The sequence below is a fragment of the Ursus americanus genome, chromosome 18 (assembly GCF_024610735.1).
Source record: "Ursus americanus isolate L20-20 chromosome 18, mUrsAme1.1.p, whole genome shotgun sequence".
Taxonomy (NCBI): domain Eukaryota; kingdom Metazoa; phylum Chordata; class Mammalia; order Carnivora; family Ursidae; genus Ursus; species Ursus americanus.
Genome location: NC_142144.1, coordinates 11,033,508 through 11,051,610, shown reverse-complemented (window position 1 = coordinate 11,051,610; position 18,103 = coordinate 11,033,508). Strand labels below are relative to the sequence as shown.

The window sequence follows — 18,103 nt, the reverse complement described above, 5'->3', positions numbered from 1 at the left end:
TCCCTCTCTCACTTGGCTATACTTGGACGCTTTTATATTTTCTTTCAATATGGTTAGGTCATTCAAGGATTCTCCTATAGACTCTGTATTGTGGCTACAGATCTATAAGCTGGAGGTCTGTCAGCTTTCCAAAAGTTTCCAATGAAAAGGCATTATGCAAATTCTACCTCTCTTACCCTCTTTCAGGGGGGAAAAAAAGCCTCCAGTATGCAGTCATCGGAGTATTGGAAGCCCCAGCCTTCATTTCTGTATAGCTGTGTTTGCCTCAGGGCCACGCTGCTTGTTTTGACAGTGGATCCCCCTAGATAGTTGGGATTAGTCGAGCTTGTTTAGATAAACTTGAAATCAAGGCCTTCTCTAGGTAGACAGCTAGATGTAGCTACCGAGTTTCCAGCTGCCTCCTCCTTTCATCCCCAAACAACTGGAGATTCACAGTAGCTATCACAGCCACAGGCTATGTCACATACATAAGTACAAAATTAAAGGCTGCTAAAAGAAGCCTTTGTAAGTCTTAGTGCTAAAATAAGGAATCTGTACTGCTTGGTTTATACAAATTATTCTAGCACTACCAGTATGGAACTGAAATCATCAGTTAACAAGGCATATTAATCAAGGTTCCCAGCTTCTTCGGATAGACAGGATCATAGTTTGATAATATGTCTAACCTTCTGCTTCTCAGCTCTTGTATGAGAGCAATCACTTAAAATGTTGAAAAGGAAATAATAGGCTTTATTTATCCAGTGGCAGGAGATGTCAGACACCATCAACAAACACTGGGAACTGACTATGAAGATCAAAATGTAAATATCAAATCTGCTTTTGAGAGAGAATTCTTTAGCAATTGATTAGACAGGGCCCCACTGAACAGTCATCTCCAATTACAGAACTGTTTCAAATCAACTTTTATTTCCCCACAACTTGCAGATTCTAATAAAACGATATCAGGAGGACTCAAGAACTGAGGAAATTTATACTCAGAACAGATCAATGACATCTCATTATAAAGACAGAAGGCAGGTGATACGAAACAGTATTGATATTTTAAAAATTATACAATGCAAATAGTTTTCCAAAATCTAATACTCAAGGATTTCACTCTTTTGCAACTAGAAAATGTCTCTTCAGAGGGCCAGCAAACTGTAAACAAAGAAAATAATTCAATTCCACATGTATGTTTCTATTGTACTTTACATACGTTGCTCTAATGGGTACATGCCAATGTTTACCTGAGGCTGGGATAAACTATAAATACAACAGTAGTATCAGAATAGATGGCAACACTTTCCAGAACTATTCTATGAGATACCAAACAGTCCTGAAAGCCTTCTACCCTCTGACCACACTATCAAGTCACACAAGGCAGTTATCAATCAATCAAGAGTTGATCACCAACGAAAATGTTCTCATAATTGAACAGCTAAGTCACTATTTAAAAGAAAAGCTTAATGACATGCAAGACATTCTGGAATGGCAGTCATCAATTTGAGGTTTTCCTATGGAATTGTTGGTTCATTTCACTTACAACTTACAAACTAAAGGAGTCAGCAAACTTTTTCTCTAAAGGACCAGATAGTAAATATTTTAGACTTTGCAGGACACTTATGAACTCTGTCACAGATTCTTCTGGGTTGGTTTTTTTCAAATAACTCTTCGTAAAGGTAAAAACCACCTTAACTCAAAGGTCACACATAAACCACCACTGGGCAGTACTTGGCCAGCTGACTATAATTTGACAGCCCCTGATCTACAGTGTCAAGAGCCTCGTCATACAACATAACCCAAACTCACCAAGACTCAAATTCAGAAATTTCTGAAAGGTAAAATGACCATGCCAATCACATTGGCTCTATGGTGATCCAACAATTCACACATGGTTATCGCTAAATGGCTAATTGTCTTACTGCATACAAACATGTTCTCTTTTTGGAAAATTATTTAAAATACAAAAAAAAAAAACAAAAACAAAGAATTACAAATCAAACATATTTCTACCACTCAAAATTCACAACTGTTTTGTAGCATAAACTCTTCAGAGAAACAATCCTTCTTAACAGTTCACTACTACCACAGGTAAGGTTCAGGGGTTTTCTTAACAGATAAATAGATTGATGCTCTTCGGATCATTGACAGCTCTTCAATAGGGAGTTATTTTGTTCATAATATCATAAAAAGTATTAAAGAAGAAAGCCTTTTCTAGTGCTTTACTCACCACTCACACAAACAACAGACATTACGTACCCAACGTTCTGTTAGATGTAGAACATAGAAGGGCTTTCTCACTATTCATTTTCTGGCCCTTCTTTCAACCTCTTCCCCTAAAGTGTGTTTCCTAGGATTTTACCTTCCTTTTTCCCACTCCGCATTTTCTTCTGATAATAGTCTATTTACACTTTAATTATCATTATGTAAAAGTCTCAAATGCAAATCTTCGCTTCTAGAGTATGTCTAACACCAGGCTCTATTCCAACTGCCTTTTGGACATTTCTGCCTTGTGTCCCATAAGTACTTCAAGCTTAGCATGTTGAAAATCCAGATGCATCATCTAGGTTCCTAGAACACTGTTGCTCGTTATGCTCTTTCACCCCATCAAGAAAGGAGCTCAGACAACCACTATTACTTGCTGGGGGAGAGACGATCCATTTGTCAACTTAGATTCAGGTATTTGCCAATTGGCTGTTGAATTTTAAAATAACTCTGTGAAGAAAAGCTTCTGATTCCTTAAAAGCTTCCCAAAAGTTAATAAAACAAGAAAGCACACAGAAGGGAGCCCCTGGAATGAAGCGTATTTCAGTCATCTTAAAAAAGGAAATGGAGGGGCGCCTGGGTGGCTCAGTCGTTAAGCGTCTGCCTTCAGCTCAGGGCGTGATCCTGGCGTTCTGGGATCGAGCCCCACATCAGGCCCCTCCACTGGGAGCCTGCTTCTTCCTCTCCCACTCCCCCTGCTTGTGTTCCCTCTCTTGCTGGCTGGCTGTCTCTCTAATAAATAAATAAAATCTTTAAGTAAAAAAAATAAAATAAAATAAAAAAGGAAATGGATATATTTCCCTGAGATAACATTTTAGAACCAACGTGCAAAGGACCCTGTCTGCATGGAACTTCTGATCTAGTTGGAAAGACGGGTGCTTTGCAAGTGAATTCATGAATGTAGAATTCGACAAGACAGGAGCTGTGAAAGAAGAGAATGCTCTGACAAAATGATGGGGGCCTAAAATTAGACATCTCAGGAAGTGGCATCTTGAGCTGAGACTTTGGGAATGAGTAAGGGTTCACCAAAGACTGGAAGAGGAATAAGGAGAGAAAGGCAAAAAAAAAAAAAAGTAAGAGCAGGAGCAAGAGCCACTGAAGAAGAACCCTTGGTACATTCAAAGAACTGAAATCAGCCTGGCATGCTGAAGCAGAGGAGTGCAAGAAGATGAGACTGGGGGGCGCCTGGGTGGCTCAGTCAGTTAAGCGTCTGCCTTCGGCTGAGGTCATGATCCCAGGGTCCTAGGATCAAGTCTTGCATGGGGCTCCCTAGTCAGCAGGGAGCGTGCTTCACCCTCTCCCTCTGCTGCTCCCCCTGCTTGTGCTCTCTCGTTCACTCTGTTAAATAAATAAATAAATAAATAAATAAATAAATAAATAAATAAATAAATAAATAAACATTTTGGGTTTTGTGTGTGTGGGGGTGGGTGTGTGTGTGTTTTAAAGATGAGGTTAGATAGCGTGGCAGGGGCCAAATCATAAGGGGCCTTACAGGGCATGTTAAGGAGCCAGGACTTTATTCTAGCACACTGATGTCTCTAGCAAGGTTTGAGTCCTTTACATCACATTTGCATCTCACTTTCTAACTTTGCCATAACCCCCAAGACTTCCAGACTGCAAGGGATTCAGAGGCTATTCTCGGTGAGCTCTTCACCTGGGCTTCCACCCCAATCCTGCTGCTATCATTCCTAATATTAAACCGACCATGATCTCAGGACCACAGGAGAGTAAAGACACACATCTGGGTCCCTATCAGGCCTCCGATTCTTCTGAGAAGGAAGAGGAACCTCACACAGGGACCTTAGTAATAACCCAGCAGCATGGAAAGGGATTATGGTTGAAGAGAACAACAAAGGAAGTGTAACAAATTTGAACAGGAGTGGCTTAAATCTCTCTTCAGAACATGCTCCTAATAATCTGTTATTTCTTCTGAGATCTAAAGTCCATTTTCCTGTATACAAAGAAAGCATGACTTTTTACTGCGGTAATCTGTTATGTATCATTCCATTTAAGGCGGCACTGGTTGTAAGACTATTATTTTTCAGTACTACTAGGGGGGGAAATGCTACAAATGATATACCATCGACTGTAAGATGCATCCCAATTTCAGAGATGTTAAAATGTGAAAAACTGATGGAATATATTTATTTACAGATCTGTCTTTCCCACTTGACTGAGTTAAGAATGGTGGGAATTATATCCACTGCCGGTGTCCGGTGGAGTACCCAGCACAGAGGAAACATCCAGTGAATGAAAAATGGCCGGATGATAATCTGGAGATTGAGAAGCAAAAAAAAAAAAAAAAAAGGAGCACTTACTATTGCCAAGCACCATGCTAACAGTCCACAGGTCTTCTTGTTTAATCTTCATAGGAAACAGTGAGACCACATAGGCCAAAGAAGACCTGAATTTTTCCAAGAATTAATACTACTTCTTTTTTTTTTTTTTTTCTTCTAAGTAGGCTCCACACCCAACGTGGGGCTTGAACTCACAACCAAGAAATCACATCTTTCCCAAATGAGCCAGCCAGGGTGCCCCAATATTTATTTTTGATACAGAAAATGAAAGGAATGGAAGAAACTATTAAAGTCTGTATAAATGCGGTATCAGTCATTTCTGTCAAAAATTTACTATTTATGCCTTTAGCATAAGAATTATGTATATAATTTAAAGTATCTAATTGACCTACATAAGCTTCTTCTGATTCAGCCTTTATTATGTTCCTCATATACCAATGGTCATCCGCTCTCTGGAGGAGGGTACAGTGACAAGCAGAAGGAGACTGAAAGCAGCTAATACACATCATGTCCTGTGCTAGAAGTTCTACATATGCTCAATGATCCTTCCAGTAATCTTATTATTGTAAAGATTATCAACCTCTCATGCGTGAACTGAACCTTAAAAGTGGAGTAAGCCTAGTTTCAGGTAGAGCAGTGAAGTAACTTGCCTAACTGGAAGTAGACAGTGAATGGAAAAGCTAACATTCAAACCCAAGTTCATCTGTCCCTGGAGCTTAAGCTCTTCCCACAATCCTCAGCTTGCTGCTTTGTTGACTACAAATGAGAGTCTCATTCTTGGTTCCTACTTGATTAGGATTCTGTCTCCACAGTTACAAACATTCATACAGCTACAACTTTGCAGTGGTAGCCCTCCATGCTGAAGAAAGCTAACACCTCTCTCCTACCTCACTTTCCAGTTGCAGCAGTGGAGTGCAAGATTTGTGGTGTTGTGTCACCGGATCTTAGATTAGGGGGCCTAATGTGCCCGCCTGCCCAGGACATTCTGGTTTGCTCACTGTTTCTGTGCAACCATGGTACCCATTTCACTCTCCAAAGTGTCCTAGATTGAATGCTATGGTCCTCAGAATCTTAGAGGGAAACCCATGGCTTGTCTGAAGGGTTCTGAAAGAACATATAGCTGTTCTATCTGCCTTGTGATGGGAAATTGGAGAGTGATGTTAGAATAGCTTTTATCACATGAATTCAGGCTCTTTATCCACATTGAAGACTTACCTGCATTCTAGGACTTAATGCAATACCAGACACATCATGAATTACATGGGAACAGCAAAATCTTCTCTTTGCTTCATTTTCTTCATGGTACATCAGAAAACATTTATCGAACTAGACTAACTTGGGTATTGTGTATATATCACACCCACTTCTCTTGCCAGTTCTACAAAATTAGTATTACTTCCTGTTTTACAGATTTAAAAAAATGAGGCTGAGAAAGTAAAGCCTTTGCCCAAAGGGACCTTTCCAAAGCCAGATCTCCTATAACATGGGGATACTTACCTTCTATTTTTCTTTAGGCCAAACATACAAAGAAGAAGAAGAAGAAAGAAAATCACTTAAAATTTGTAGGGGGGATGATAACTGTTAAGAAACAAGTAAGACATGAATAATGCAAAGATTTTAGCTGCCATTAAATCTGTTTATTATAACAGATATATTTTAGAAATTCAGAAATACTTCTCAACTTACCAGCAGTTTAGATCTCTAGAAATGATAAGTATCTGGAAGGTTGGAAGAGTACTCTGATAAAAATAATGTTCTCAACAATTTAGAGTTTACACTTCTAAAATCAGATGTTACCAAAGAGGCATCATGTTTGAAATACATTCAAAAGCAAGAATTTTAAAAGCCTCTGGTAGGTAAGATAGGATTTAGTAAATGTACGTCTTGGTTTGTCCTACCTCATTCAAATTCTGAGCCCAGAGATGACAGTGTGAATGCTATTCAAATAATCATTTGTTATTACATATCAAACATATGGCCTACTAATATCCATGCATAGTACCAGGTGCTAGAGATACGGACATGAAGCCAGAAAGAATCCCTGACCTCCTGCCTAGGGGAGGGGGAGGATACATAAACAACCACATGCGATAAAGTGTTTTAGGTTTTCTGACAAAAGAATGGTCAAGGAAAAAGGAAGGTAATGTCAGTTCTACCAAGGGGATGTGAAAGACCCCTCAGAGGTGGTGACATGTGACCTGACTTTTGAGAGATGAGTATTTACTAGACAAATTGCTGGATAAGAATATTCTAGGAATAAAAGCAACATGAAACAGTATTATATCACATATGTCACAAGGTTGATATATAAGTAAATGAGCTTTGTTAAGCTCAACGTTCTTTAAAAGACCATCTTAATTCTTTCATAAATACCTGTTCACTTCTATCCACCAACCCCCACCTGCTATATACACACGTACACACCATACGGACCAGTCCACAGTCTGGGTTTCATCCTAGTTCACATTTGAAATCTGAAATTGACCAAAATTAGACAGTTCGCAATTACGGTAGCCATAGGACTCTTAACTCCACTGCGTTTAAGTGTTCAAAAAAAACAAAAGCTAACACAATAGTACAAAGCACTATATGCGACCAAAAGGGCTAATTTACAAGGACAGTGGGACACATTACTAAATTTCTGAGGTTTTAAAACATGCAAAGTCTCAATATACATATTTCATAACTGAAATAAATAAAAAATAATTGGTTATCTGAAACCCCTTCATCACCATTTAAAGAGTTTCCATATTTTCAGTACATTTTCGAACATACTCAGGAACTATTTCTGATTGTATCTCTTCATCTTTACTTGACAAAATACTCTCTCTTCCTTTTGTGACTTCTCTAAATTTTGTTCTGGAACAGCATGGGCTTAGAAAGGAAAGGTTTTCCAGGATTCTTAGGATCTGTCAAATTCTGGAGGCAAAGGTTATCACACATAACCCTAATACCCAACAAAACAAAAGCACCCAAACCAGGTTACCCTGCTACCTTAAATCTGTCCCTAGACAGGGGAGGCACTATATAATTATTAGTTATTAGATGCCAGGTATGATTCTGAGCACTCTTACACATTTCACATCACTTAACCCCCACAAAGGCCCTAGGAAGTCTTTACTATGATTATCTCTAGTTTATAAATGCAGAAAGGAAATCCCAAAGAGGTACGTCCAGTAAATGACAGAGCCGGGATCCACACCCAAGCAGTCTGGCTCCAAAGTTCATGCTCTTCATCACCACTGTCATTCATGCGTCTGTACTCTGCTTTCTGGAATCTGAACTCCTTAACAATTATGTCTGTGTATTACGTACTTTCATATTCACAATTATTCACTAGCCCATAATTTATCCTAGCTGCTGAGAAGAGCTTCTAACACTGACTACAGTCATTCCTATACTTGAAGAGTTCAGACTGACAGACAAATAATACAACGTAAGGAGTCAATGTTCCAAGTGCTGAGATAGAGTGACTAATTCAGTCAGGGCCAGTTTCACAGAGGAAGTGATACAAGCAAGGCAATTAATGCTGAACAGAAGTACACCTGGGGAGCAGGAGGGAGCTTGAGGAAGGATCTCAACCATAAAAACAGCTTGGGGGGGGCGCCTGGGTGGCACAGCGGTTAAGCGTCTGCCTTCGGCTCAGGGCATGATCCTGGCGATCTGGGATCAAGCCCCACATCGGGCTCTTCTGCTGTGAGCCTGCTTCTTCCTCTCCCACTCCCCCTGCTTGTGTTCCCTCTCTCGCTGGCTGTCTCTATCTCTGTCGAATAAATAAATAAAATCTTTAAAAAAAAAAAAAAACAGCTTGGGAAAAAACAAAGGTGGGAGAAAGCAAACCATGCTCGGAAATGGTGAGGTGTTCTGTGTCTGGTTAAAAGCAAAAAGTGGTAGGAAACCAGGCTGGAGGTTGAGTCAAGGTCAGACTGTGAAGGGTCTAAAATCCAAGTTTTAAGAAATTTGGAGTCAATCTTGAAGGCACCAGGGAACAAACGAGAGTTATGACTAAAGAGAAATGGTGTAATTTGAAATAGGTTTTAGAAAGCTATCTCTGGCCATCTTGTAGAGAGAAGTGATTAAAAGGTCACTGAGTTGTAGGCCATTAGGAAGAGTCCACAGGAGAGAAACTAAGAGTTGAATGCAGAGGGAAAGAGCAGACTGGGGAGCAACTTAGGAGGGATAACAAACAACACTTAATGACTACACACTTGCCCAATGAACAACAGACAATGGTTACGTGAGACTAAAGTTAAGACTCAGGCTACAGTGCTCAAAAACAGCCACACTCCACTTAGTTATAACCACTGAGTAACTCACAAGAAACAAGACCATCCAATAGTATTCACAGATGTCTAAAATCTAGTGGAGGTTTTTTGGAGCCAGAATAAAACCAGGAGAACACTTCTAATAAGAATGTGTAAGTAAGGATTGCATAATTACCATTTCCTGGCGTTAGATTCAAGTAAGTAGTAGTACAACGTAGCTGCATAGCTTGGCGTGCTTTCAGAAAGAATAGCTCAAAAAGAATTTGTCTTTTTAATGAGTTCTTTCTATATAACTGTAACAGCTGGGGAGTGACCAAATTGGGAAGAAATCTTCAACTTAAAAGAAAAGGCTTAAGTCAGAAAATGTATCAATTTTTCAATTGAGTTTAGCTAAATGTTTAAGGTTTTGAAATATAGTTTTCATTAAGAAGCCAGTCCAACCCTATCCCATTCTTAAATTCACCCTTTTCTGGAAATGGGGGTGGGGGAGACTCATGATACAGATATGGCAGAATAGCAGCCCTTATATACAAGGTGGATTTTCTTCAGCAAACACTTTAAAAAGCATGAATTTTGACATTTGTCCAAGGTGATAAATTTGACTTGTAACGACACAGGGAGAAATAAGAAGCAACACGTGACAGATTTTTTAGGATTACTGTTCAACCATCCATGAACCTATACTTGAAAAAACATTAAAACCAAGCCAATCACCAAGAACAGGACACTTTTAAACATATACAAGGAAGCAGATGTTTAATCTGGGATGCATTTATACATCTGCATTCTATCAATGAGTCTTTTCGAAATCTATAATGTGGTCCATCAAAGTGGCTACATTTCATGGCATTTGTGGATACTGACACATGTCTTGAAGAAAGGTGCTTCAGCAGGGTGTTTTGTTGCTATTATGCCAAACAATCAGCTCCTAGGGTCTGAAGAGATTGAGAGTTTGCATCCGTGGATGAGAAAATTATGTTTCTATCTTTAATCCCAGACTGCCAAGTTACTAAGAAACATGGAAATTGACCTTTTTGAGCAAGAGGTGGAAAAATCCAAAAATCAACGGTGACTCTTAAAAAAAACCCACATCTAAAACAAACTTAAAAAATGATCTTCTTTAAGAGCAGCTTCACAACCTTCCCGCTTGAGTCGCTCTATACCACTCTTGTTAACTCTACTATCTTCTATGGCTTCATAATACAAAGGACAAGAAATTGTAGGAATGTGATTACATGGTGGCATCACTACCCAAAGGTCTTAGTTTTCAGAGACATCCCCAATTTCTGGTCATGCCACTGTTCTACAAACCAACAAAATGATCTGAATGTGCATTACCCTTGTAGCCTACTAGACAGTAAGGTCCTTTAGCGGAAGGGTAGAATCCACTTCTTCTCTCCTCCTCCTTGCCTAGTATGGTGCCTGGCTCACATTCTGCAGACACTACACTCATCAGTCTCTCATTCATTTAATGCATAAAATCAAATCTAGTCTCCCACCAAAAACAGACACAAAGGGGGAAAAAAATCAGAAAATGCAGCCACTTACAAGTTAGTCTTTTTAAGGTCAGGTTGTAAAACCATTTTAAAGTGTGATCCACTTGATCCTTTTATAAGTGAATCCTCTCATGAATCTCTCAATGAGATTGAAATGAATCGATAAATTCTGTTCCATGTATATGGTGTCATAAAAAGTTTCCAGGACTAAACTTGACCTCACCATTTAAAGTGGATCAAATCTGAGCAGTTTGTATGAGCAGATTGGAAGCATGACAGCATCCACACTTCGGAGAAGAATGATGGAAAAAAAGAAAGTTCAAGTGTTCCTAAGAGAAATGGGATACACCCAGGTCTGATTCCATCCTTTGTGAGCTTTGAGAATGCAAAGCCCAAAGGACCACAAACCCAAAGTCTCAATTCCAACTTGAAGATTCTACAGCTTAAACAAGTCACTATAGAAAGACTAGCAGAATTTTTCTGGAATCAATGTCACATTTTATACAAACCAGGTACACTGCTGGTTCTCTGTCTAATAACAATGAGAAAAATCAAATTTTATCATTTGTTTTAAATTCTGCGTGAATATTACACATGTATGTCAAATTATACAATGTCAGTATGAGACTTCCTTTCACAATAACAGAAATTTTAGGAGCTATGGATTTTATCTGTTATTTTCTTATTAGTTTCCTTTCAATGAATCAGGGCATGAACAAGTTTTGAATAGAAATGTTTAGTCTCCGGCTTATCAAGATTTAGAAGAAAATACCGTGAAAGTTTTCAAACACAAGAGCTCACCAAAAGAACGAGGCAATCACCAACATACAAGTAGCAAGTCTTGATTAAATACGATCTCTGTTGTCTTTCTAATCAGAATCTTCCAATTCATTTACATAGGTTAAACTATGAATAATTGTGAGCTTAAGAAATGTTTTCTTTAGAGCATACCTGAAGTATGAACAGATGAAAACTCCATATTTAAGCAATTACACGCAACTCACAAATGCCAATTTCCATCACAATTAGCCTAAGTTATGCAACATATTTTTGTTCCTTTTTAGTATATAGGTGATGTATGTTTTTATAATTTGCTTAACTGCCTATAGTGAAATTTTAAAATCACACAGACCATATAAAACCATAAAAGAAAGGGTACCTTTTTATTTTTCCCAATGTACCATGTTTCTACATTGCTTATAGAGCTTGTACAAGCAACACTGTTAGTTTCTATATAAAGATTTCCATAAAATTTTATAGTTTCTATAAATGCATAAAGATTGTTGGTTTCATTATAACCTCTGTTTCAGTGCCAGTGGAAAGAAAAATTACCTGCAACTCTAAACAGCGAACTACATATACAGGGTAAGTAAGTGTGCTCAGACCTCTATTCAAAAAGCTCTAAGACACTGGCTATATTTCACCAAAATATACATGAGCACTCTGGAGAAGTAACTTCTAGGACACTCACCCCTAAGCACCACTCCTGGAACAAACAGGCTATAAAAAGTGCAATTGTGAGAACAAATTATTAATTCTACATGTTTTAGTACAAGAGGTAATCGTATTATAACTAATATGTTTTAAAATGGTATGTGTAATGCCTATTATACTTGACATATTACAGGCTATTTACGGAAATCTTCTCTCTGATAGGTTACCATAGCTTTATTCCAAATTATCCCACAGTACGTTATAATTACTAACGGCTCTTTTTAATCTGAAAAATCATATAATGTTTTGAAACCAAAGATGGGATTTTGATGAGAATGGTGACCATAATTTGCTAACATGTTAATTTAACTATCCTTTTCTCCCTTAATTCAATTAGCATTCATTAAAACTGCACTAATCACAATGAGTAAAGTTTTACCAATTATTTCCATAATTATGAATGAATACAGTAAACAGAATAATTATAAATCTACTTAATTAACTACAGGCTATTTCCAGCAGAAAAAGATATTCATGTTTTATATTTTATTTTTAATGCCAGATTGACATGCTGATATCTTTGAGAACCATTTCTAGAAATGAAAAAAAAAAAAAAAACCTTGTTGTGATTCTGCTTTTTAACAAAAATTTTCTATTGTACAGGCTTTAGTAAGAAATCCATTCTCTAAACTTGTAGCGAGATTTTGAAAAGAACCTGGCTTACGCTACCAAAACCAAAGTAACTCAAAAATTGTATCTATAATTTTGAATTTTCAAACCCTCCCAAAAAAAAATTTTTTTTAGACTTCCTATTATGCCTAGTGGACACACAATTTTTTTAAATTTCTTATGTAAGTTGTTAGAAGATTTTTTTTAAATGCAGGATTCAAGTCAGGACCCTATGAATGTTGATGTTTTAGTATTTAAACTAGCTAAGCATTAAACAAAAAGGAGATGAATAAATAATGTGAACTCTGAAAAGCCCTTGCTACTGCCTTTTTGGTTTGTTTCTCTGTTTTCAAAAATACAGGCATTGCATGTCTTTCAGGAATTAACAAAGCCTATACTTGCAGGTTTAAAGATAGCAGGCTTACCAGATTTTACATGAAATATTGAGTGCTACAGTGATTTAATGGTTTTAAACCATAGATGTCGTTGCGGTCTGAGGGTGTCACAGACAACTTAAGGAAGAAAAAAAAACGGGGCACAGAGAAATCACTTTGTCAGTAATTACAATCAAGAGTCCTAAGATGTGGCTCAGGCTGCTCATTACTTCTTCCTTCTGAATCAAGACCCTTATTTACATTTCAGATTACATTTTTTATGAAACAGTAAGATCTATCAGAGCTGAGAGGAGCGAAATAATGAGGGGAAAACATTTTAATAAAACGTGTTGGGTCTGCATTACTTCCGTATCAGAAAGAAAGGCTACTTCTGTAGTGATGGATCATTTATTCTGCTTCTAAACGAGAAGCAAAAAGATGAAACTGATGAACTTTTACTGCCCATTTGTCTTTAGCAGACAATTAAGACAGAGAAGATCAAAATGGATTATCATACCACGCAGACAACTGGCCCAACAGTAATACATCTCCGGGACCACAGATTTGTAACTCTCTTTTATCCCTCCCCTTTCTTCTTACTTCTTTTTCCACTCTAAAGGCAGTGCTAGCTTTGTGGCTCAAGGAGAGCCAAAAGGCTGGTCATCATTATTCAGTCACAGATGTCAATCTAACCTCCCTTTTTTCTCAGTTTCTAAAGCAGTGAGCCACAATAATTTGTGACAGATTCTTTTACTGTAAGGTACAAAGAACACACAGAATAAAACATCTAGCAGCAGCAAGTGTCTCTGATCAAGTGTGCTGGTACATGGGAAATACACTATATGTAAAAACAAGCACTGGTAGTTTAGGCGAATGAGGAGGAAAACTGGAGGGGGGAATATGTGTGTGTGTGTAGTAACAAGTGCTATACTTTGTGGTGAATTAGCTCAAATATTCCTTATGGATTACATCATAAATGTTTTAATACTAGAAATGTTGTCTAGATTAAGCACATATTCAACATTTGCAGTTTGCACATAATAGAAATATTTCTAAGAATTCCTTAAAATAGTACAACCGAGGGGAAAAGTAATTTGGTTTAAACCAACAAATGCTGAGAAGAGGAAAAAAACCCTAAGATCAGAACCCAAATGGTAAAAAGGTAAATAAAAAATACGCAGGTCTCATTCCCTTTACCAACAGATCAAATGTCAAATCAATTTCTGGGACTCTGGAGGTAACTTCTCCAAAAACAAAGGAGACCTTTCATTCATCCATCATTCTTAAGCTACATGTGATAAGGAAGGGAAACTACCTTCGCCAAGTGAGAAGAGATGCTAAATAAGACTCTCAAAGTCCCCCTCTAGCCATGGGTATCATCCTCCAAATTTTAAAACTATGTCACTGATCTAAATAAAGAAAACAAGTAACCATCCTGTGAGCACTTTAAAGTAGCTGGAAGACATCATTTTTTAGGTTCTTACTGTAATTTTAAATTATTCCAACTTCAACATGTGAAATAGTTATAATATCATCCATTAACGCAAGTAAAGAGGGCTAAGTTCATAACATAATATTTAATCTGTAAACAGGGTTCCATACGAAACATCAGAATGGATAATAGTCTATTTCTCTCTACATATATATACACACATACTATATATACATATGTATGCATAGTACCCATATATAAATACACACATATTCCCCCCCAAACACAAACATATTCACATAAAATAAACATTAAAAGATAAACACCAAACTGTCATAGTGGTTATCTCTGAGTAATAAAATTATAGATGATTTGTATTTTCTTTATTTGCATTGTTTTTTAAATTTATTTCTGATTTATCTATATTTCCAAATATTTTGTCATGAACATATTACCCATGTGATTACTGTGTAATTTACACAAAAAAATCATGTTGATCAAAAAGGTTCTGATATAGTCAGAAACTATATTTGTAGGAATAGATCCAGATGTTAACCATGTTATTTTCAGTTTTGTCCTACCAAATTTTCTCTTGTTGGGTGATTCAGAATCTGGGACCAGAAGGATTATTTATCTAGCCATAAAACTTTAGAATAATGATTTTCCTAAGAGCTATGGCCTCAAGTCTATTCAAAACAACACTTTAAAATTTCCACCCTCTAGACACTGTTTAATGAGAAAAAAGATTATTAATAAAGAGGTCCTAAATCTTTGCATTGTGTAGTTTAAATCCAATGGGCTCAATCACACAGCAATTTAAGGCAAGATAAAAATTTAACTCTCCTGTTGGAAGATGAAGTAAGGGTTAGAGAAGATTAGTATTTTTTAAATCTCATTTAAAAGTCTTGAGATCACACACAAAGCAAACCATACCAGTTCTCTTGGGTTCTTGTACAATAAAATCTCATTACAAAGCATCTCATTATACTGATTATCCAGTTATATTCCTGGTCACATTATGTCCCCTGTATTCATAAAGATGTCTCAGATACCCTGCCCTCATACAACAGGCCACATTGCAAAGGTGTAACTACTATTGTATTGGATATTTCTATTCCATTCAAGCATATTTTTTTAACAGACAAAATTCGATAGATGGCTTTATAAAGTTGTTTTATTCAGTGTAATCAAGGATACTTTTATCTTGAAACTGCTTTTAAAAAGCATAGCAAATTGCATATTTGAACTAAAAATGTAAGATGTCCCCCAAAAAGCTATAAAACATCTCTAATATTTCTTAAGATAGACACTGGAATCCAGAATGTATAACCTGAATCTAATTTTCAAGAACATCATCAGAACTTCAGCACTATTTTGTGATTAAAATAGTTCCTTCCACTCCATTCCATGCTTGTAGGATACAGGAAATTCGAGATGGCAGGGCCAACCAGCCAACCTCAACTTTCGCTACCATCATTAGAACCTCACCCAGAAGACCATTCCTGAATGGGAATCTTCTCCTTGAAATACTACCATAACACACAATTTCATAATCTATTTCAAATTCCAGGAAATGTTATAAACTTCTCTCCTCTTTCTTTTTTGTTACACTGGTTCTTGACTGCTTAAATGGCATTTAAAAAAAGAAAAAGAAAACTCACAGGCAATCCATAAAGGATTTCCTAAAGAATTGCAGACTATAGAATACCTCAAAATAAAAAGTAGAATGTGTGATAGATTTTCTTCCTTACTTTCTGTGCATTTTTCCCCTGAAGGTAACACCCCAAATCTAGCACAATATTTTCAATCCGACCTCAATATGTTTTTATTTTTTGTCTTGGGTTCCTAATTGCTATTTCTCTTCCCCCTAAAAATTCATTTATCTCTTTCAGTAAAAAGAACAGTAATAATATGTTGAACAACTCTGAAATAAATTTTGTCATGTAAAAAATTAATTACGCATTCCGAACCTGGTCACTGTAGTCCTCCGGGAATTGCCTCTGCACCTCAGGATCTGTAAATAATTGACAGATAATATTAATTGGCTTTGGATTAGTGAGCAAGCAGAGGATCACACATTAATATTTGATCAGAAGATGATAGCAGCCCTGGCAGGGGATCCAAGGGGGGCAGCTGAGGCTGCTATGTTGATGAGCACAAGGAAGGACTCGGCAAGGCACTCCCATTACCCTCCTCCAGAAATATAAAAAAGAAAAATTTTGAAGACCTGATGCTACTGTTAACTTTAGACTATTACCTAATGCAAAAATCTTGCCAGCTGCAAATTGCCCTCAATATATTTTTCCAGAGAAAATGAGTCCTAAACCTGGCTTGACTTTTTTTTTCTCTAATCAGAAGCCTCCTTTTCATAGTTACAGATGTGGGCTTGATAAACCACCTTAAACACCAGTTTCAGATTGTGTGTGTGTGTGTGTGTGTGTGTGTGTGTGTGTGCGCGCGCGCGCGTGTGCTGGCAAGGTGGCAGGGAGTGAGAGAAGAGTTCTGTCAAGGAACAAATACAAAACTCTTTGCTTTTAAAAATAAAATGTATCCTTACCAAAATACTTATGAACTCCTGAAAATACAGATAAAACCAGATGAAGTTTTCTCCAAAACAGAACCAAACGATACACTTTCGGCTTGTCAGTACAAAGTGTCATGAAATGAGATATTATGTTCTACCTAACATAATTAGACTTGCTCAGTAACTATAAAAATACATAGGTGAAAACACCTTTGATGACCATCTGTTTAAAATGGAACTACTAAAGGGGTCACTTGATTCTTCAATCATAATTGCAAGATAATCCAATGCCATCGTCTGTAAGTCAATACAGAAGTGTACTAATTAAATGCTATTAGCACTCCATTTGCTATTGATTAGGAAAACATTCAATCTTTTCTAAAAAGAGAAAGAGATTTGGTTCCTCAGAGACACATTATGGGGAGTGATAAAAATAATATGTATTTGAGAAATCACGTTTCAATGCAAAAGGCTTATGGAAAAGCACAGTATTTGAGGGTTCCCTCACACACTGATCACCAAATATACTACTCAGTTCTCTTAGCTATCTTTTAAAATATCAATTTACTTCTCTGTGAAAGTGAATCCACAGAAAAGTTAAAACCCTCCAAATCACAACACAAAAATACAGTTAATCTTTCTGCAGTGAATAATCAAAAAGGGAAAAAACTAAGGGCCTATTCACATACTACATTTAAATCCTAGAAATACCAGTTTTCAAGTCATTAAAGTCAATGGATGTTCTTTTTCAAAACCCAAGGCTAATAACAAAAGCAGGAGCATTTAAAAGGTCATACCAAAAACTCAGAGCTTCCAAAAATGGGTGGTGCAAAAAAGGGGAAACTATCTGTAGACCATTTCAGCTCTTGAGTATCTTCTGGTCAACTTAAAAACTGGGGCTCAATTTCTTTCCTGACCCTCATCTGCAAACACTCGATGGGACAAAGGACATGTCTAGCCGGTGACCAGCAGAATGCCGGAGTGATTCCCTCTGTGCAGGGCTGCCTCAGTGTGCCCGAAGAAGAAGCTGTTGCTTCTCTCTGGCTGGAAGGGCTGAAATCACACAAGGACTTGGCCCACTTGAGACAGGAGGCCAGAGGGCGCTAATGGCGTGGCCTGAAAAGCACTAGGACTACAGGGAAGAATTAGCAGGATACACAGGGACAACAAGATGCCTAACACACCTCTAAAGTGTGCTTGCTGTTGGGTTGGAGATGGGGGGAACCTAAGTAAGAGGGCAGCGGTTATAATTCCTAAAACATAGGTAAATCATGCTGGTACAGAAAAAACTGGTATTTTAGGATTTAAGATTTGGTCCCAAGACTGAAAAAGAAAAAAATGCACTTGTAAGTCACTGAGGGACACAGT

At 37.4% G+C, this 18,103-nt stretch overlaps 1 protein-coding gene across 5 annotated transcripts in view; it reads right to left on the bottom strand.

Moving 5' to 3' along the window:
- The window catches only part of DENND1A (DENN domain containing 1A), a 489,116-nt gene that overhangs the window by 352,164 nt on the left and 118,849 nt on the right, over positions 1-18,103 (bottom strand). For 4 of the 5 annotated variants that reach the window (XM_045790973.2, XM_045790978.2, XM_045790976.2 and 1 more), the window contains exon 3: positions 16,182-16,225. In XM_045790973.2, coding sequence (XP_045646929.2) covers positions 16,182-16,225 — 44 coding nt within the window. Of the gene's footprint in view, positions 1-16,181; positions 16,232-18,103 lie in introns of those variants that run through there. The other variant, XM_045790975.2, reaches the window with a different exon arrangement.